Raw genomic sequence first — 22,582 nt, 5'->3', positions numbered from 1 at the left:
TCACACATGGGAGAAGGAGCAAATTGCAGTGGGGGATGGTTTACTGGGTAGCTTATGGACCTCGAGGAAACACTCCTGCTTCTGCTGGCCCACAAGCAGTGCTAAAAATGCACTTCCAGCCCTCCTTGCCTCCTTTCTCATCTGCCGGGTTTCCCAAAGCCTGGGAAATTCCGCTGAAATGGGTTAAACATTTAAAGCCTGTAAAAATGGAGACGCGCAGCTTCCTTAAAAGTAACCGACCTGCCACCAGAGAGTGGATTGGTCACCTGGCTCCGCCCCCAGCACTACCCCATCCTATCTCCATTAACTGCAGAAGTGAGCGGGTTCAAGATGGGTTGGGGGTCAGCTTTAAATTGTTTTCGAGCTTGAACTTCTGTGGCTACGTTGGTAGCTTTGCTGCCTCTGAATCACAAGGTTCAAGTCCCACTCTAGGGAATGAGCACAAAAGTAAAGGCTAACACTCCGGTGCAGTACCGAGGGCGTGCCGCACTGTCAGAGGTGCTGCCATTTGGATGGCGTGTTAAATCGAGGCCCCATCTGCCTGCTTGGGTGGATGCAAAAGACCCCATTGCACTATCTTGCCGAAGAGCAGAGGGGTTATCTCTGCCGACCTGGCCAATATTTATCACACAATCAACATTACAAAAACAGATTATCTGGTCATTATCACGTTGCTGCGTGTGTGGGATCTTGCTGTGTGCAAAATGGCTGCTGCATTTCCTGCATTACAACAGTGACTACATTTTTTTTTAAAAAGAGTATTTCATTGACTGTAAAGCACTTTGAGATGTCCAGTGGTCATGAAAGGCGCTATATGAATGCAAGTCTTTATTTTTTTCTCACCCAAACCAAACCCACCTATTTTTGGGGGGGAGGGGGAGGGAGGTGGGGATGGGTTAAAATTGCTCCTGAACTATTTGGGGCAGCGTAGAGAGGGCTTTACGCTGCATCTAACATGTGCTGTACCTGACCTGGGAGTGTTCAATACAAATACTGGCTGCCCAAAACAGGCAGGTCATAACAGAGAAAAAAGAAGTCACAATGAATTCTATAAACAGCTTATCTCAGGACCAGCAGGTTGATACAATATGTGTGAAGATCATTATCTGCTCGCAATGCAACCCCTGAAACAGTGTCTATTTAAAACCCATGCATAACTGTTTCGGTATCATGTTGCTGAGCTGCCCAGCAACCTAGCAGGTAAATACACCATGTTGTGTTGCCAATATAGAACAGAGGGTCATGGCTTAGATTCCCAATCGGAGGGTGGGAGTAAGGAGGCTGAAGAAAGGAAAAACAATAAATCAAAGAGGTTTTCAACTCCGGATAGCTATCCCGTGACCACACCCCACTTCTGAAACATGCATATGTGATGGGAGGTCGGTTTGAGCTGCGATGCCCCTCGTGGCCAAACAGCCCGCATGGTGAAGTGGGCTGGGGAGCCCTGTAATGCAGGAAATGCAGCAGCCATGAAACCAAAAGCAGGCTCCAGAGGCGAGATGGCAGGAGGAGGAGATAACTGCTCAAAAGGAGTGCTGTTTCCCCAGCAGTCCCATGGAGTGATGCTTTCCAGACTTAAGAAAACAAAAAAGTGACAAGCTGCATTATAAATCACTTTCCCAAATACCACAGGCCTCTGGCAGCCTTGTAGCTCTTATCAAGTCAGTCTTACTATTGGAGCCCGGGAACCATTCCAAGCCAGTCACACAAGCAGGCGTTTGGATGATGTCACCAACCGGGAGGGCAAAGGTCAAAGCAGTTCGTAACCGTCATCTGAACCCAGAGATGGGATTACAGCCTTGAAATGAGTTCAGGGCATTGAGGATTCTTTTGATAAAGGCCCATGTGGAGTGCACAGGGCTGTCTGATTCTATTCTCGCTCCCCTTTCCTTTCTGCTGGCAGTGTTCTGACCGATGGGCATTGCCCGCCCTGCTCTGGCCGGAATCTGCCACCTGTGCTGAGGGAGCCAACGATTATGATGTGAATACCACATGCTTATTAAGGGATGCTCCGAAAATCCAATACCCTGCTATAACGTGGTGAGATCCTTTCTGCAATATATAACAACAGGGATTCAAATCTGTGAGCTCCAAACTCCCCAAAATGACACCAGGATTTAAAGGGTTAAATTGAGGTCATCATAACTTGTATTCATAGAAATCAGACGTTTAAGGCCATCAGCACATCATGTCCACGGCAGCCAACAGAGTCATCCAGCTTAATCCCATTTTACAGCTCTTGGTCCGTAGCCCTGCAAGTTACAGCACTTCAGGTGCACGTGCAGGCACCTTTTAAATGAGATGAAGTCTTCTGCCTCTACCACCCGGGCAGGCAGTGAGTTCCAGACCCCCACCACCCTCTGGCTGAAAAGGATTTCTCCTCAACTCCCCTCTATCCCTTCTACCAATCACTTTGACTTTAGAAGGTCGAGGAGCGATTGAAATGGCTGTGGTTAAAATGATAAAAGGACTCGGTAAGATGTCCGGAGGCCGGGGGGGGGGGGCACAATTCGTCCGGGAGTGAAGCACTTGTTCATGCAAAGAATAGTGGAAATCTGGAATTCCCTTCCCCCAAAGGCTAGGGATGATGGGCAATTGAAATTTCAAGACAGACCAATTAATTTTTGATTAAACGATATGTAGCATTGGCGGACAAATGGAGTTAAGGTACAGATCAGGCATGATCAAATTGAATGGCAGTACCAACTAGAGGGGCTGAATGGCCTCCTCCCCTTCCTATGTTGTCTGGCATTAAAGATTTCATCAACATTTGGGCATTAGCAAACCATATAACTTGGTGCCCTTCGCACTCAGATCTCATCAGTGTAGAATCTGCGGTATAAAACAGGAGACCAAATCCTGAGCAATTTACAACTCATCTTAAATGCAACATTTGACCAATGCCTTCCAGTTACACCCACTGACGTTATTATACAAAATGGTAAAGTCCTGATTTACGGTCACATATTGTCCCTCCCAGCTGTTATAGAATGGTTACAGCACAGCCATTCAGCCTGTCGAGCAATGCTGGCTCACTGTAACAGCAATTTAGCTGCTCCCACTTCCCTACAAAAAAAAACTTACTTAAAGGGATAGACAGGGTAGATGCAGGCAAGACATTTCCCCTGGTTGGGGAGTCTAAAACCAAAGGGCACAATTTCAAAATAAGGGGGAAGCCACTTTACTCAGAAGGTTGTGAATCTTTGGAATTCTCTACCCCAGATATTTAGCATGTTTAAAGCAGAGATTGACAGATTTCTAAATATAAATGACATAAGGGATATGGGCATAGTGTGGGAAAAAGGCATTGAAGTGGATGATCAGCCATGATCGTATTGAATGGTGAGCATGCTCGACAGGCTGAATGGCCTACTCCTGCTCCTATGTTCCTATGCCCTTTCCCTTTAAACCTGCAATTCTTTTTTTCCCTTCTGAAAGCCACGACTGAATCTGCCTCCACCACACTCTCAGGCAGTGCATTCCAGATCCTAACCACTCACTGCCTAAAAAGTTTTTCCTTATGTCACCTTTGGCTCTTTGACCAATCATCAGAAATTGGTGCCCTCTGGTTCTCAACCTGCCAATAGGAATGGTTTCTCCCCATCTATTCTGCCCAGACCCCTCATGATTTTGAACACCTCTATCAAATCTCCTCTCAGCCTTCTCTTCTCAAAGGAGAACAACCACAGCTTCTCCAATCTATTCAGGTAACTGAAGTCCTCATCCCTGGAACCATTCTCAAATCTTTTCTGCACCTTCTTTAAAGCCTTCACACCATTCCGAAAGTGTGGTGGCCGGAACTGGACACAATACTCCAGTTGAGGCCAGTGTTTCAGAAAGTTTCATCATTAACTTCCTTGTTTTTGTACTCGGTGGCTGGAAGCCCCGCCTACCAGCCAAAAAAGTCAGCAGCGATTGGTCTCAGCCAAGACTTCCGCCCCTCTGAGGCAGGAGGTCCCGCCTACAAGAGCTGCCAGCCAATCAGCGAGCCGGCAGCTCTCAGTCCCTGCAGCACCGCCGGGATCGGTGGCTATTACTGGGACTGCACCCAGTGGGAGGAGCAACAAGAGAGGAGGCCCCGGAATTGAGGTAAGTGTTAGGGCCTCACCGGGGACAATCAGCTGGGCCCCGTGAGGCAGGGGGTGGTTGGTTGGTTGGCTTTGCGGGGGGGGGGGGGGTCCTCCATGATGCACAGGATGCCCGATCAGGAGGGCATCCTCCTCCACCCCACCCCGAGCCCACAAGGAGGCTGCCAGGTTTTACTAGGCGGCCTCCTGAGGTCCTGAGCCGCCCGCCCGCCACTGGTAAAATCCCAGCAGCGGGAGGAGGAGGCCCTTAAGTGGCAATTAATTGGCCTGGAGCGAGCGGGCTATACCCCTGCTGCAATTTTACGAGTAGTGGGGTGCAGGCGATGTGAAAGCTCGGGAATGGCACTCCCCACCTCCTACTCCATTTTACGGACCCACCCCCCCCCCCCCCCCCACGATCCTGCAGGGGGCATAAAATTCCAGCCTATGTCTCTATTTGTAAGGCCCAGGATCTCGTATGCCTTATTAACCTTCATAACTGTTAATGGCGCTAACATTTCCGGACACTTCTTGAATGTTACTGATTGCTAATTTACTGATTTTCCCTCGCTCCCTCTGCAGGCTCAGCAGGTTAATTTGCGGCTAGATGTGGGGTTGAGCCATACCGTGAAGGAGGATCCCAGACTCAATCCCGGTTCTGTGCTCGGTTCACCACTCGGGCAAAGGGCAGCAGTGAGGAGATGCCATACGTGTCTTAGAACGAGGGGGGAAAGCCCAAAGGAAAAGCATCATGCAACAGCCAGCATTGCTGATCACTGCCCCCTACTGGACTTGAAGGTATGTGGAGGCCAAGTGAGGACAGAGTCAGACTCAAGTAACAGGAGTCCTCCCCTCCACTGTCAAATAATCCACTGAAGCTGGTCATCCAGATTGCACATGAAGGAGGGCGACTGGATTGGGATACTTAAAGGTCCATCTTAATGTTAAACTGGACCCCACATTCAAGAAGAGGGGAAAAAAGCAGCAGGAAAGCTGCATGGATGAAAATGCCCAATTGTAGTCAGCTCACACTGCACAAGCGGTGTAGATTATACAGAGAGCACCAGACGGCTGGAGGGAACGGCAAGTGACCTACAAATCATGACAGCCAAGCACTGACTGAACTCCTGCACTGAATCATCCAACTAACATCACAACAGAAACCTGGGTCAGAAAGACTATTTGGCTCATCGGCCCAGAACGATCCTATAGTCCCCTCTTATCAGGTATCAGCTGTGGCTCAGTGAGTAGCACTCTTATCTCTGAGGCAGAAAGTCGTTGGTTCAAGCCCTAATTCAGAGACATGAGTGAATAGTCTAGGTTAGCACTCCCAGTGCAGTATTGAGAGAGTGCTGCAGTGTTGGAGGTGCTGCCTTTCAGCTGTGATATTAAACTGATATCTTGCCTGCCCTTTTAGGTGGTTGCAAAATGATCACAGGGCACTATTATAATGAACAGCAGTGTGTTCTCCCAGTGTCCTAGATAATATTTACCCCTCAAATAGCATCACTAAAACTCATTATTGTTTATGGGAGCTTGCTGTGCACAAATCAGCTGCGACATTTCCTGCATTACAGCAGCGACTACACTTTAAAAAAAAACTCATTGCCATTAAAGCACTTTGGGATGTAATGGGATTTACGAAATTTAAGTCTTCCTTTTCACCTCCACATCCAGTTGTTTCTTAATCCATTCCTGCTTTCAGCCGTCCTCGCCCAGCTCAAAATCCCTTCCCATAATCGATCATTCCTCGTGTAAAGAACTTCCCGATATCAAACCTAAACTTGCTTCTCTTTTGCCCTCCCGGTCCCACTCTCATGGTTTAATGTGTTTTGCCTTTTCTATGTGGTTTACCTTCACACCTCTCTGTGAAATCTACTGTTTAGGTTTGCTGCTGCTGTGCCTAGGGGTCTGCAGAATGTCCCCAGCCCTCTGAGGCTAGGGGAGGAGGTCAGTGATTTATTTATAAAGCATCTCATAGAGAAAGACCCTCTTGAATGGTGAAAGGGACTGAAACCCACTCTCAAAGCCATCTGACGGAGCTTTGCAATTCCCTTAGTGCCCTCTATCTCTTGCCAGAAAAGCATCCCTCTTGCACGAGGCTCCTTTAATCCCACTCTCTTCCCCAATCCGACCCCATTTAAACACCATCACTAACAGAAATGCTTCTCATTACAGTTTCAGGACTGTTCAGTTCGAAAGGAACTTTTTTTTGCTTCGGGGGAATCTCTCCCGAAACTTATTTAATTGGATATAAATTAAAACGTTACTCGTGTGGAACTCTCTCAGTGTGTGCTAAATCGCCTCGTATTAAACCATTCTCGCATCTTTATATTTTGGTACCAATTGCCTTCAGAATAACGGCTTTTGGAGCAGGAGAAGATTTCCCCCCCCCCCCCCTCTCCTGTTGGAATCTATCAGGGCCAGAGCTGACTTAATAATCTGATTTAAGATTAATGATGCTGAAAATTTTTCCTTTTCTTCGAGCAGAAATGATTCCATGGAGAGAAATGGCTGAGATGCAGCTACATAAAACCCAGGCACCCATTGCAAATAGCACCACTTACTCAGTCCTTCAGATCCATAGAACCCCTGTGCATTTTAGGATAAATTAAAAATTACAGAAGAATTACTATATATAATATTTACATCACATACGTGGTATAAATATCATTAAACATCCTACATGTAACATTTAGATCTAATATATGATCTAAATATTACTGAGAAGACCATAAAAAATATTGCATCACATATATGATATAAATATTACTAAATATATTTTAACCCTTTTAGTAATTGTTCTTAAGGATAAAAAGTTCAAACAGTTTGGATACTGATCCGTGCTCGGATCAATCTGGATCCGACAGATCTATATCTAATCACACTTTGTTGGTGAGCAGCCAACACTGGCTAATAGTGTAAATATTTATTGAGCATGGCATTTACACCAGGGGAGAACATTTCTTTAACACATTTGCCAAAACCCTTCATCATCCCGTCTTGCTCCCGCCTGTGCATAACTGCTAAGGCTCGGTGTAAAGAATTCAAAGCAAGAAAGCAGAAAGACAGAAAAAGAGAGGAGACAAAGAGGCAAAGAGAGAGAAGGAAGAAGGGAGACTGAAAGATCTGGGAATGAATGAGATTCCAGTATTAATACAGAAATTAGCAGAGAATGGGAAGAGGGAATTCATATGTAGGAAAATAGAGAGAAGGAAATACAGAGAGGAGGAAGGAGAGGAAAGAAGGAGGGGAGAAGTAAACAAGGAAGGAGAAAAAGAATAAAGAAAGATGCTAGTATTCTGCTTCACTTGCTACAAGATTCAATCAGCACCTCTCAGGGGTGCTGGAATTAAATAGTTAATTATCACATTAGTGTGGGTTTAGAGAAGCAAATGACTGAGTGAAAACACTTGGCTTTTGTCTCCGAAATCAACCCAGCCACTTACGAAAAATCTAACAGACAGCCGCACCCTCTCGCACACACACACACCCTCACGCACTCGCACTCACCCTCGCGCACTCGCACTTACTCATGCATACACTGACTCACACTCACGCACACACGCTCACACTCACACTCGTGCTCGCACACACTTGCGCTCACACACACTCGAACACACATTCACACTCACAATCACACACGCATGCACACTCATCCGCGCACACACCCTCACTCACGCGCACACACCCTCACTCACGCGCACACCCTCACACTCGCGCGCACACCCAGTCGCATTCACACTCATGAATACACACACACAAACGCACCCTCACACACACCCACACACAGACCCTCATACACACCCGCACACACAGAGTCACATCTACTCATACACATATACAATATCACACACACATATACACACAAACATGCAGTCGCATTCATACACACCCTCACACACATACACACCCTCACACACACTCCCTCACACACACACACACACACACTCCTTCTCACACACACTCACATGCACCCTCACACAAAAACTCACACACACACTATATCGCTTTTCCAGTAACATCTCCTTACCTTCTCCAACTCCAGTAAATGAAACCTCAACACCTGGATGGCCTGAATCATCTGTGAGGAGAAAAGAAGGGGGGTCAGTAAAAGGGAACCAGCGACTGTTCCTGGTCAGACCACAACGCAGAGAAACATCAGAGAGCTGTACCATAACCAGAGAGTTTCAGACTCAGCATTCAACCCAGAAGGCTCTGTCTGGGAAAGATACATTTGGGTTTAGTTACAAAATCTATCTTGCAACAGTAACTGATTCATGGAACTTAATTCCTCCCCCAAACATTATTTTGTTAAACAAACAATTAAATATGATGCATTTCAGTTTTTATATATCATAGACTTTTAGAAATGCTTTTACTCGGAAGGAAAATTGAGAGCAAACGGAAAAGCAGGCCGCCCTCTGTGTTTTATCGGCTCCTTCTCCCACAGTCAGTTCAAAATCAGTACAATTTAGATCTAAAGCTCTAATTACCAAATTATCCAGCTCGGGGTTAGAAGAAAATAGAGGTTTTTCTGTTCGGATCTAGAAAATAAAATAGTGAGAGGATATTTTAGTAACTCTACAGACTGGAAATGGTTAACTGCAGTTAATATTTAAACCTGTAATCTGTAGCCAGAGGGAAAACCAAATTTCCCATTCTTACTCTGCTTGGGTGTATAAAGTACATATCAGACACAAAGAGTTACACAAACACACACACATGGACACGGACACGCACACACATGAACAGGCACTGAGAGTTACACACACACACATAGGGACAGGCACTGAGAGTTATACACACACACACACACACGGACAGGCATTGAGAGTTACACACACACATAGGGACAGGCACTGAGAGTTATACACACACACACACACACGGACAGGCATTGAGAGTTACACACACACATAGGGACAGGCACTGAGAGTTATACACACACACATGGCCAGGCACTGAGAGTTACACACACGGACACACACACACACGGGCACACACACATAGGGACAGGCACTGAGAGTTACACACACGGACACACACACACGGACACGCACACACATGGACACACACGGACACACACACAGGCATACACACATAGGGACAGGCACTGAGAGTTACACACACACACATAGGGACAGGCACTGAGAGTTACACACACACACGGACAGGCACTGAGAGTTACACACACGGACACACACACATAGGGACAGGCACTGAGAGTTACACACACACACACACATAGGGACAGGCACTGAGAGTTACACACACACGGACAGGCACTGAGAGTTACACACACGGACACACACACACATGGACAGGCACTGAGAGTTACACACACATGGACAGGCACTGAGAGTTACACACACGGGCACACACACAGGGACAGGCACTGAGAGTTACACACACGGACACACACACACATGGACAGGCACTGAGAGTTACACACACATGGACAGGCACTGAGAGTTACACACACGGGCACACACACATAGGGACAGGCACTGAGAGTTACACACACGGACACACACACACGGATACGCACACACATGGACACACACGGACACACACACGGGCACACACACATAGGGACAGGCACTGAGAGTTACACACACGGACACACACACACGGACACGCACACACATAGGGACAGGCACTGAGAGTTACACACACACACACATGGACAGGCACTGAGAGTTACACACACACACGGACAGGCACTGAGAGTTACACACACGGACACACACACACATGGACAGGCACTGAGAGTTACACACACACACATGGACAGGCACTGAGAGTTACACACACGGACACACACACACATGGACAGGCACTGAGAGTTACACACACACATAGGGACAGGCACTGAAAGTTATACACAGACATTCACACACATAGGGACAGACAGAGAGTTACACACACAAACGCATATAGGGACAGGCACTGAGAGTTACACATGCACACACACACAGGGAGACTGAGAGTAACACACACATACACATTCACATGCATAGGGACAGAACTGAGAGTTTTACACACACAAACACACACACACACACACATATTCACACATATATAGAGACAAAAACTGAGAGTTTTACAGACACACATGGACAGACACAGAGTTACACACACAGACACAAATACACAGGCACTGAGAGGTACACACAATTTACACACACAAATACACACACAGGCACTGAGAGACTAAGAGTCTCACACACACACATACACACACAAACACAAAGGGACAGGCACTGAGAGTTACACACACACACACACACAGATATATCAGCAGATACATACACACAGCAACAGACACATAATTATGCACCCACAGACAGATACACACACACCCAGAGACAGTCTCACACCTACACAGTTTTTCTGATACAATTACAAAAATACAAAACACACACGCACATTTCTATAGAATCAATCGAAAGCCAGAAACACATTAATACCTACAGACACAAGCATTACAAACCCAGTCACACACAGAGATTCAATAAAGTATATGCACTGACACAGGTCTATATACATTTGTCACATGTGTATAAATAGACATAGAATCACCATTAGATAATCCATGCGCTCAAAGTGTGGACACTCTGCGAGTCTACACTCACACAGTCTAAACACACTTGGCCCACATTTTTTCCAAACACACTCACATACAGTCTACTCTAAAAGTTTGCTATTTCCCTGTCCTTTGTCCATATGAATGGGAGCATCTGACCTACAGCTCAGAGACTGTTAATACCCAGAGTAACCAATTTATAATATTCGATTTAATGAAAGCCTGGTTGTGTTTTGGGGAATAAATAACAGGGACCTGGCTGAAGGTGAAGTTAATGTGGGATGTCTTCCCTCCTTGCCTCCCCCTTACGCCCACCCATGCCAACCCTCACCCCCTTGCCCCACTCTTGATTGTGCCCCCCGCCCACAACCCTCAGTTTTGTCCCTCTCTCTACCCCCTCTGGCCCTCTTCCCGGGTGAGGCTGCCTGTTGTGTTCTGGGCCGTGCCCAGATCTACTTAGCCACTCCGGGAGTCCCGATTTCAGCTCTCTTCCACCCAGTCTGATCTATTCTGGGTGATTATGCAATTAAATCCATTTCAATCTGATTTTTATTCGAAATTGATGCTTTTATTACCATTGATTGTTATTAAATTAATTCCTGAGAAATGGACAAGTGGAGCTGAAATTAATCAGTGAGATTTCACACCCTTATTGATTATCCCTGGCGGTCTCTGTGTAATTACAGACCCGATTATGTTAATAGTCGAAACGATTTTTAAAATATCTTTTGCCTGTGCGTCTGGTAAACCGACTTGAACCGATCTGTGGTTGATTTCATGGCTGAAGTCACTGACCCGGAATATATTTAATACATTGATCTCGTATTTAATGGGAATCTCTCTATATTCACACACACACACATAGATAATTCAAGGCACTTTCTAATTTTCCAATGTACCAACATAGTTTACTTACAATGGAACTTCGCTGAATGTTTAACCCACTCTCTTGTTAACACACATTCTCCATCATTCACAGTCTCAATGCAAAATACTTAAATCTGATTTTCTCTCTCTCTCACTTTATCTCTCCAGACCTGTTTAGCAAACACTGCGATGTCTTCATTGAAAGAATCGGACGAACAAACGTCCCCGCCGGCCACTCCGCAGTCCCGGGGAGTGCATGTCGCTAGCTCGCACTTTTCAAAGACCAGGGCTAGGAGTGGAAACAAGGGGTGTCTGTGTGTGGAAGAAAAGAGGGGAAAGATTTGGATTATCAAAAATGGACATTATGAAACAAAAATCACACCCCACCCCCTTCAAAAAAAATAAAGACAGCTCGAAATCCCCTAACACATTTGCAAAACTTATCCCGTACTGAACCTTCCGCTAATGTCAGGAACTCGCCGCTCAAAATGTTTACAGTTTGTGGGAAAAAATATCAGGAGTAAATGGGTCGGGGGCTGAAAACATCCTAGGAATAAATAAGGCAATTAAGATATCTATAAAACATCAAAATTATAATTAAAGATGGATAAAGACAATAGAAATAGGAGAAAATAATTAATAGATGAAAGATACTACAGTTTATCCCTAGATAACAGTTTGTACATAGATAACAAAAAAAATGCACAGAATTAATATAAATTCTGTGAATTAATATAAATTCTGCGCATTCATAATTCTACGCCAAAAAAAAAAAATGACAGGGCAAACGTAAATATTGAGCAAGCCTCAAAAACGTGGATTTAACGATAGGATTTATCAAATATCCTTAATCCGAAGCAGGAGATGGCGTGAAACATTAAACACACACACAATTATATATACAAAACCACTGCAAGCCATTTACAGCTGCTGCGACTGTTCACAGTCAGAAATGGAATGTAAATACATAGCAAAAAATTACCAAAGTGTACATAGTGAATTTATATATAATGCAGCATTCACCATATTCACGCTGTTATGTATAATAGTGTTTATATATATCACGCTGTTATATATGCATAGAGTATTTTATATATAACATACACACTTAGTGAACATTTAACGTTTAATATGTCGCCAGATATTAATCTTACACAATATGCCTGATTTTGGAGGTTAGACTTTAGTGGGGCTCAGAGCAGTAGGAGTGAGCCCCACTTATTTTCAAATACATTTCCATTTTTCAGCAAATTAAAGCACCTCCTCTGAACACATTTATATCAAAGTTAGGTTTGATTTAGGAGCTGGCTGGATTGATTCGGCCAGTTTGCATTATTTTCCCCCTTTGAGTGCACGAAATGTTTACAAACCCGCTTCCACTGTTAACACGCTCAATGTGCACAACAGGAAAAAGCTTATTTTAAAAAAAAATTTTTTTTTTAATCTAACTCAGCTCTAGAGAAAAAAAAATCTACTAACTGGCCGCACAAAGACCAGCTCATTAAAGGCACAGAACTGGGCGCTAAGTACATTTTTGTGTGATTAACAAATAGTTCCCTTTAACCCTCGCCCTCCAGGCGCCGATTATGACTTAATATTTTAACAGAAAATGTAAAGAAAAGTCTGCCACCAAAAAAAAAAAATGATTTTCAGCTGAAACAATTCACGAAAGCTCACGGTTCCCGCATCCCGAGTTAAAAACCTCCTGAAAGCACCGACTGTTTAAAAGTGGAGGGAGGCATCTCAGTTTACTGCACAGTTTTGGAGGCCAGTTGTGCAAATCTTTGCCCAATTCACACACACACACACAGATTAAGATATTTAGAGAGAGATAAAAGGGGTGGGGGGGGGGGGGAACAGAATATTTTTTTTAAGCTAAAATTGAAAATGTGGATAATGTTTAATTTAGAGGGACTCAACGGCATGGAAATTAGAAGTGGGCATGCACATTGCGAAATGCAAAAGACAAAGCGGAAAAAAAACTACTCATAAAAATGCAGAATTATTATAGAGGTAGCGACAGGCAAAAATACAGATGAACTTGCTTAAATGCATCGCCGTTGAAACCTCAATAGTGTGACTTTGGTTTCTGGAAATGTCCAGATTGTTCCTGGGGTCCCTTCGCTCCTTACCCAGCTCAGTAAGGGACCCCAGCCCGTCCCTTCTCTCCCAAATCTTCCCAGCTATTCAACCGGGGGTGGATTATGTTGTGTTTCACAGGGTGGAGGGGGGGGGGATGGAGCAGAACTTTTAACCGCTCTGGTGAGATTCTGACCTCGTGAATTATTCTCCCACCGATTTTGGGGGGGGATTTAACAATCAGGGACCAATTCCTGCTTCTAAGTTCTGGGACAGATAAGCAGTCCCTTTCAGCCTGAACTCGTAACATTATACACATAGCTCATTCATTAGTAAATACATTCTGGTCGGAAGCTGACTTGGGTAGCGATTTGTTAATTTGGCCCGCAACTAATTGCTGCAAAATGACTGAGCTGGCAGTGTTTTTTTTAAAAAGAGAACTGCTGAACTCGAAAGTGATCTCAAGGTGTAATCTATAGCCTGGTGTGAAAATGTAGAATTGTTTCATTTTAACAAGTATGCAGGTTTATAGATGGATTGGCGGCACCAGTGTATCTCTGACCTGCTAACTCTCAGAGTTAAAACATGTTAGAGACTGCAGAGCGAGCGAGATGAGGCATTGGGATGCGGATTTTTAGTTTTAAGTTTGGCTTAAAGAATCGAGTGCTTTTTAAAACACTCTACCCCTGACTCCCACACTCCCTTCAACTTTCAGACAGCCTCCGCCGAGCTGACTGGGGGCCGATAAAATACCCCAACCCCCAGCGCCCCCAGACTCGTTCAAGCAAAAAGATGGGAGAGATATATTTATCAAAGCAGACACGACCTTGGGCAATAATAGTCGGAGGCAAGAAATAAATTCAGCTGCTCCCCCAAAACAGGGGGAGAAAATTGTGTGTGTGGGGGGGGGGGGGGTGGGGTGGGGGGGTTGCTTAACCCTGTCTTGTGATACTGATGGCGATATTAACTGCTTTACAGTGAATGCAGACTGTTAGGTGGTTGCGAATGTGCAGAGATGTGCAATCAGGGGCAGCCCCGCAGGGCTGAAGGAGATTTGAAAATTCACTTTGTAGCATTGGCCGCAGTTCTGGACGGGGATTGGGGATTTGAGACCCCAGCAACTCACAAGTCCGTTCCCTCCTCCAAGATACAATTTAGAAGACTTTTCGGGGGTCGTGGAGAAAGTTACCAGAATAAGATTGGGATCCAGGATTTTAAAACAGAATAAAACCGAAGGGAAACTGATAAGCTGCAAAAATCTAAAGACTTTTAATCTTAGATTTTTTTTTAAAATCCATTTCCCCCTGAAATAAAAGTTTCCCAATGCAAAAATCAGAATATTCTCCATGTTAAGTCCCTCGTTGGATATAAATGGGGATTCTGTTTTGCAATAACCCAGAACTTTCTGCTTAATGTTGCTTTCTAGATTCCTCGCCACCAAGGGATTTTCTTCATGCCCTATTTTCTATTTTTCCCTCCCTTTACCACTTTCGCCCAGGTTGTGTTACTATTAACTCCTTTACTAACTCCACAGCTTTGTTCTAACTGTGCAATTAAAGTTGAACAAACTAGCCCCGTGTTTCTCCCTGGATCTCTTTCTCTAAAACTTCCCCTTTATTTATTTCTCACTCTCCTGTTGTCTATTGCAATGCATCTCCCACCTTTTTCCAAAAGAAAAAAAATCAATTCTCAACTTCACTTTTTCATTTTCCGATTTTTATCTCTCTCGTTTCCCCTCCTTCCACCCAGCCACATATGTCTCTGGAAACTTTTGAGTCGCTTACCCATATATCGCGTCCTTTTCCCTCTTGAGAGTATCGTTGATGCTGTTCCCGAGGCTGGACGGTAGTGTTGCCCGGTGAGGGGTTCCTCCGGGCGGGTAGTGTTGCGCGTGGATCCCGGGGCCGTGGCTCAGATGGTGTGGAAGATTCCGGGATGTGTGTGTGTCCCCATAACTGGCCATAGACACCCCGTCCATCCCATAGTGGGACAATTCATCATACTACAAGGAAAAAGGGTGGGTGGATAAAAAATTAAAAAGAGACTCCAACGCAACGGATTTCAGATTTTTTAAAATAAACTTCTAATTTCTCCAAAACACAGTGTGCAACACTCTCGTACTTAGCATAATTATAAATATAATAAATTACACTCAGACCTTGTACTAGAAAAACATACACAGAAAAGCCTATCAAAGCACACAAATGCAGCTACAAAACCCTCAAAAGTCTCCCATCCTAACAAACACACTACCACACACTCTGGGGAAAATACACAAGCCACCACAAACCCACAGATATAAAATGATCACTCACTTTATTCAAGCTCATTTCACCCCAAGTTTTGGGCATTCGCTAGAACTTTCTACATACACCCAACAACTCCACACTCACCGGGAAGTCATCGTGGCTTCAGCTACTCACAAACAAAATATCGAACCGCTTTAAACCACCTTCTCCCAAATGGACAACAGAGAGGGTTGTTTTCAAACACCTACTTTGTAAAACCGACCGTAAATTCATTTCCCCTGAACACGTTCAAAATGACCAAAAACACAATTCAACATTGCCAAAACAAACAAACAATTACCCTAAACATGGGGCTTAAATCACCATAAACAGGCTATTAAAGTTAAAGTACCATTAACTCGGTGTTGTAAAATAGAACCACAAGACTGCCAAATTAGAGTTACAGTAGATATGAACGAGTTATATTACTGGGAGTGATATATATTTTCCCAAAAAAAACTAGACTGTGAATTTTTGTCCTAAAATAGCAACAAAAGAGGAAGGATTTTAATTAAGTGGAATCACACATTCTCAAATTAGCAGATTGCGAAGTCTCGCTTTGAGGAACCGTGCAGTCTTTTGCAATCGTGGGGGGAAAATATACTTTCAAAAATTGTGCATCACACACACACATACACAAAAAGAACTGATTCAAAATATCCCGGGCAGTCTCGCAAACACAAACCTCAAAATCACCGCAAACAGAGTGAAAAATGCAAACAGACCAGCAATAATACAAACAGCGACCGTCTTAACACTAACAACAACAAAAAAAACAAATCTGTGTCTATATCAAAGATAGAGATAAACAAGACACAGCGTCCAGACCAGAACCACAGCGGGCCTTAGTGCTTCCTTAAGCCGGCCAGCGGAACACTGCGGGCGGCTAGAGCATTCAGGATCGCCCGGGGTAACGGGCTGTCGCTCCCATACCTACCCTTTGTGCCATCACCCAGCGTGTTTAAAGCTATTCTTGGATTTCACCCTTTATTGTAACACACAGCCGCTGTATTTTGCTAGATGATTATCTTCGATGTAGATTACAATCTTATTTCCCAGAAATTGGATGGTTATTTTTGTTTTGGTTTTCCTTGATTATAGAGATATATGTGTGTTGTGGCTTTTTGTTGTTGAAATTGTAAGAAAAGACCAGAGAGAAATTGCAGATAAGCTAAAGCGAATCGAGGCCGTCAGTGGAGATGTGAATGGTGCTGAATCTCTTAGCTTCTGTCCGCTTGGGTTGTCCATTAGAAGCGGTGCTGTCACTTTTCCAGATGAATGATGATCTAACCTAGGAGGGAGGGAGAGGGAGGGTGGGAGAGAGGGGAGAGGGGGGGTGAGGGAAGCTAGAGAGAGAGAGCCCCCCCCCCTCACCACCCTTTTCCACACCTTTTTGATCAGGTCAACTAAACAGGTTTTCACCAGCAAGCAGATGGACACTTCTCTCTCTCTCTCTCTTTCTACCAGAATTAGGAAATCAAGGAGCTCCCCATCCAAAGCGAATCAACGTGAAAGTCCCAGGCATGCTCTGAGTCTCCCCTCCATCAGCTTGAAGTCACAATCTGGAGTTCCACAATAGAGAAAGCAGCTCCAATCGGCCCTCCCCCCCCCCCCCCCAGTGCCTGGGATCCTTTTTGCAAGAAAGGAGGAGGAGAGAGGAGAGGAGGTGAGAGGGGGGGGGGGGTTTAGTGGTGGTGGGGGGGGGGGGGGGTGGGTGATGTAGTTGCCTGACGGTGGGGCTTCTTTGCCCCGCTCCGGTATGTTGCCCAGATGCTGTCTTTCTGTCTCTCTCGGTCTCTCTCTCTCTCTCTCAGCTCGCCTTGAAGCAATGAGCATACCCGGAAATACAGACGCCTATATAAGTCGCTCGTCTCCACTCGCAGCCTCAGATACCCAGGCAGCAGGAATCTTTGAATGGCTGTTCCTACCAGGCGGAATAATGTGCATTCATTTCCCAAACACCACCGCACGTTAACCCTTTGCGGCAGGGGGCAGTACCACTTCCCAGCGTTAGGACCAGGCACTGAGACCAGAGATGTAACTAATGGGCAAAGCCTTTATCTAGTTTCATGTTATTACTGCTCCAGTGCATTCAGGAAGGGGCAGAGGGAGGGGAGGGGAGGGGGTAACTACCGCCCATCCAGTTTCTGACTGCAGGTTTCTGAAATGCAAACTGGACTGGGGGAAGGGGAGACGAGCCTTTCTCTGCTTAATATCACTGTAAGCACGTGTTAACAGTGATCAGAGCCCCCTCCCATGTGTTGGCGACAACCTGAAGCGTCCCTTAATGACCAGGTCGCAAGAAACTGACGCCAAGTTTATTCTTGAATGATCGAGACTGGCAACAACGACGTGCATTGATGTAGCGCCTTTAGTGTGGGAAAGTACACCCCCCCCCCCCCCCCACCCCGAGGCTCTCTATTGGAGAATTCTGAAAGACAATGTGACACCCAGCCCACACAGGACAGGTAGCCGGAAGCTTAGTCAACCGGGCAGGTTTTAAGGAGAAGTCAAAATGCTGGAGATCTGAAATTTAATTTAAAAAAAGCAAAAAGTGCTGGAAATGCTCTGGCAGCATCTGTGGAGAGAGAAACAGGGTTGATCTTTCATGTCATCAGGTCTTAAATAGGGAGGAGGGGGAGGTAGAGGGGCACAGAGGTTTAGGGAGGGAATTCCAGATCTTAGGGCTGAGGTGTCTGAAGGCATGGCCACCAATGGAGCAGTGAAGGATTTCGGTGATGGGCATGAGGCCAGAATTGGAGGAGCACAGAGATTTTGAGTCTAAAAGTCTTTTCACCCGTCCATAGCTAAGTGAAGGACTTTGTTCAGGGGACAGCAGGGAACCTGTACTGATGGATGCAGCCTGCAAGTAGGTGGTTTAATCTTCTAGCTGACCTCAGGTAAAGGGCCAGATTCACCAAGAAAGAAAAAGTTGCATTTATACAGCTCCTTTCGCAGCCCCGCTGTTGCTACGGAGGGAAGGCAGCAACTGATTTGCACAAAGCAAGCTCCCACAAACAGCATTGAGATAATGACCAGATAATCTGTTTGTAATGATGTTGATTGAGGGCGCTATATGTTGGCCAGGGTACCTGAAGAACTCCCCTGTTCCTCTTCAAATTGTGCCGTGGGATCTTTTACATCCACTTGAGAGCGCAGATGGGACCTTAAGTGAAAGAGGGCACCGCCAACAGTGCAGCATTCCTTCAGTGCTGCACTCAAAAATCGTCCTAGATTTTGTGCTCAAGTCTCTGGAGTGGGACTCAAAGCCCTGATCTTCTGAATCAGAGGCTTATAGTCAATTGCAATATATCGGATCATTCTGCATCTCAAATGATTGAACATTATGTACAGGTGGTGTGGAAGGTTAAAACCAAAGGGTTGGACCTGTCTCTATATAGGTACTGTTTCTGTCTGAAGCTTGCATTGCCACCTAGTGCACCATATCTAGGAGACATCTAGGTTCCTTGGCGGAATTACATTGAGCTACAAGAGTTACACAGCACAGAAACAGGCCATTTGGCCCAACTGGTCTTTGCTGGTGTTTATGCTCCAAATGAGCCTCGTCCTACCTTACTTCATAACTCCATCAACATATCCTCCTAATCCTTTCTTATCTAGCTTCCCCTTAAATGCATCTGTGCTATCCACTTCCACCACCCTATGTGGTAGCGTGTTCCACATTCTAACCAGTCTCTGAGTAAAGACGTTTCTCCTGAATTTCTTACTGGATTTATTAGTGACCGTCTTATATTTATAATCCCTAGTTTTGGCCTCCGCCAGAAGTGGCAACATCCTCTCCACATCTACGTTTGATCCCTTGAGTGAAGACTGCGGCTCAGTAGATTGAATAGGGTTAGAAGTGGGATGGCTTGCATGGAGCAGATTCTGCTTGATGCCAGAAGTGGACAGAATCAGTGGCTGGGCATGGTCAGTTGCTTTCATGGTACCTGTTATTATACACATGGTTTCATTCACCTGACTGCCTACTACCCCTGTATGAGAAGAGCTGAGCCACACTGCAAAGCAACACTCTGCTACACAAGACAAGCCCAGAGTTTCTTAGTGTTCACGTTGACTGCCCATGGGTGAACAGCTGGTATACTGATCGTCTTGTTTCTTTGTACTTATTTTTAGCGGGGTCTTGGCAAGGCGTTTATCAAGAGCCAAAGTCCAGTCCAGTGTAAGACCAAGAGAAAGGCTTTGGGTCATGGTCCAACCTGTAGCTTTTCAGGAAGATGCTGCACTGTTTGTTCACCTTTGTGTGGTTTAAATGGAATCAGGCTTGGTCCAAACATGGTCAAAAGAGTTGATTTCGAGAGGTTAGGTGACTGCCCTTGACATCAAGGCAGCATTTGACCGCTTGTGGCATCAAGGAGCCCTAGTAAAAGTGAAATCTAAGGGAATCAGGGGAAAAACTCTCTGCTGTTTGGAGTCATACCTAGCACAAAGGAAGATAGTTGTAGTTGTTGGAGGTCAATCCTCTCAACCCAGGACATCACTGCAAGAGTTCCTCGGGGTTGTTTACTGGGCTCAACCATCTTGCGCTGCTACATCAAAGAACTTCCTTCCTTCATAAGGTCAGAAGTGGGGATATTCACTGATGATTGCTCCATTTGCAACTCCTCAGATACTGACACAGTCTGTGCCAGCATGCAGCAAGACCCGGATAATATCCAGGCTTGGGTCAATAAATGACAAGTAACATTTGTGCCACCTAAGTACCAGGTAATGATCCCCAACAAGAGAAAATCTAACTACCTTTCTAACTATCAGCATTACCATCACTGAATCCCCCAGCATCAACATCCTGGGGGGTTACCATTGACCAGAAACTGAACTGGACCAGCCACATAAATACTGTGGTTACAAGAGCAAGTCAGAGGCTGGTAATTCTGTGGCGAGTAACTCACCTCCTGACTTCCCAAAGCCTGTCCACCATCTACAAGGCACAAGTCAGGAGTGTGATGGAATACGCTGCACTTGCCTGGATGGGTGCAGCTCCAACAACACTCAAGAAGCTTGACACCATCCAGGACAAAGCTGCCCGCTTGACTGACACCCCATCCACCACCTTCAACATGCTCCCTCCATGACCAGTGCCATCTGCAATATACATTGCATCAACTCACCAAAGTTTCTTTGACAGCACCTCCAACCCCACAACCTCTGCCACCCAGAAGGGAAAGGGCAGCAGACACATGGAACAACACCATCTGCAAGCTCCCCCTCCAATTCACACATCCTGACTTGGAAATATATCTCTGCTTCTTCACTGTTGCTGGGCCAAAATCCTGGAACTCCCTACCTATGGGTGTACCCACACAGTATGCAGTGGCTAAAGAAAGTGGCTCACCGCTACCTTCTCAAGGACAATTAAAGATTGGCAAGAAATGCTGGCGTTCCCAGCGATGTCACATTCCATGGATTAATAAGACAAAGTGACGGAAATACTAGTCCTGTATTGCTGGCCAGTGCCAGATAAAACAGCGTAGATAAAACAGCGGCACGGGAAGGTAATTTTCGAAGTGGTTGAGAAGTGTCGGTGCTTGAAATCAGCCCTGAAAGAGTTTCGTGATCTTTGTCCAGGTGAAACTTGGAACCGGTGGCCTTTCAGCAGAAGTTCCACAGCCTTGACAACCCACTGCAGTAGGACCAATGACAGTTTGTACAGTGGGCCTGTATGCCTGGTCATGCCATATGCAGATCATCTAGCAATACTGCGCCCAGCTTATACTAAGCCTGGAAGCCATTCTTGATGTAGTTAATGAACAGAGGACTAACAGCATCTGAGGAACTGTACCCCAGCAGGCAGCAGCATCTTTTGGGGCAGGATGCGGGAGAATATTGGAAACAAACAGCCATCTGCTCATTCTCACCAGTAGGGAGTGCTAGCTGTAACCATGGCAACTCTCTTGCCAAAAATTGTTTCCAAAGCCTCCCTGTAAAGAAAATAGCTCACTGGGGTTACAACAAACCTTTACAAATTTAGTTCGAACACTCAGGCATTCTCAGTCTGATCTCAGTGCCTTGGGCCCATAATCCAAGCTGATACTGCAGTGCAGTACTGAGGAAGTGCTGCTTTGGGGAAGGTGCCATCTTTTTGGATGAGACGTCAAACCGAACCCCTAAATGCTTGTTTAGATGGACATAAAAGAAAGTTCCATCATGTGCTTTCGGAGAAGAGCAGGGGGGTTCTCCCCAGTGTCCTGGCTAATATTTATCCAATGTTGAATTAAAGGCTAACCAATATAGAGAGGTGTGATACCTCAGAATCATTAAGGCACAGCGAAGCGCGCTGGCTCGTAAGGGTGCACGTATAAACACAGACGCAAACACTCAGCTACTCTGAGATTGAATTGAATTGGTGTAGCCACACAACAGTTAAACAGACACAGTTAAACAAACACTTACCCCAGACTTGGCGTCACAAGAGAACACAGATGTGAGATGTTCAGTTGTAAGCCATGTATCAGAATTATACCAGGGCTTAAAGGAGTAAATATAAGGAAAGGTTGCCTAAACTTAGCTTGTATTCCCTTGAGTTTAGAAGTTTGAGAGATGATCTAATCAAGGTATTGAAAATGATACAAGGATTTGATGCATAGATGGAGAGGAACTAATATCCTTTAAGGTATGATTCGAAGAGTGTGACTATGTCAGGCTGTTGCTTTATTGAAGAACTTTTACCA

General features: G+C 45.3%; 1 protein-coding gene across 8 annotated transcripts in view; it reads right to left on the bottom strand.

Annotated features, from left to right (window-relative positions):
- LOC137353113 (homeobox protein Meis1-like) overlaps nucleotides 1-22,582 on the bottom strand; it is a 639,330-nt gene that overhangs the window by 553,100 nt on the left and 63,648 nt on the right. For 3 of the 8 annotated variants that reach the window (XM_068019113.1, XM_068019117.1, XM_068019118.1), the window contains exons 2-5: nucleotides 15,387-15,604; nucleotides 11,679-11,835; nucleotides 8,564-8,614; nucleotides 8,101-8,151 (exon numbers count right to left, since the gene is read on the bottom strand). In XM_068019113.1, the coding sequence (XP_067875214.1) occupies nucleotides 8,101-8,151; nucleotides 8,564-8,614; nucleotides 11,679-11,835; nucleotides 15,387-15,604 (477 nt within the window). Of the gene's footprint in view, nucleotides 1-8,100; nucleotides 8,152-8,563; nucleotides 8,615-11,678; nucleotides 11,836-15,386; nucleotides 15,605-16,827; nucleotides 17,700-22,582 lie in introns of those variants that run through there. The other 5 variants (XM_068019116.1, XM_068019120.1, XM_068019115.1 and 2 more) reach the window with 3 other exon arrangements.

This window comes from Heterodontus francisci, chromosome 40 (assembly GCF_036365525.1).
Source record: "Heterodontus francisci isolate sHetFra1 chromosome 40, sHetFra1.hap1, whole genome shotgun sequence".
NCBI classification, from domain to species: domain Eukaryota; kingdom Metazoa; phylum Chordata; class Chondrichthyes; order Heterodontiformes; family Heterodontidae; genus Heterodontus; species Heterodontus francisci.
Note: the sequence above shows the minus strand (reverse complement) of the source record. Positions and strands in the feature narration are given on the sequence as shown.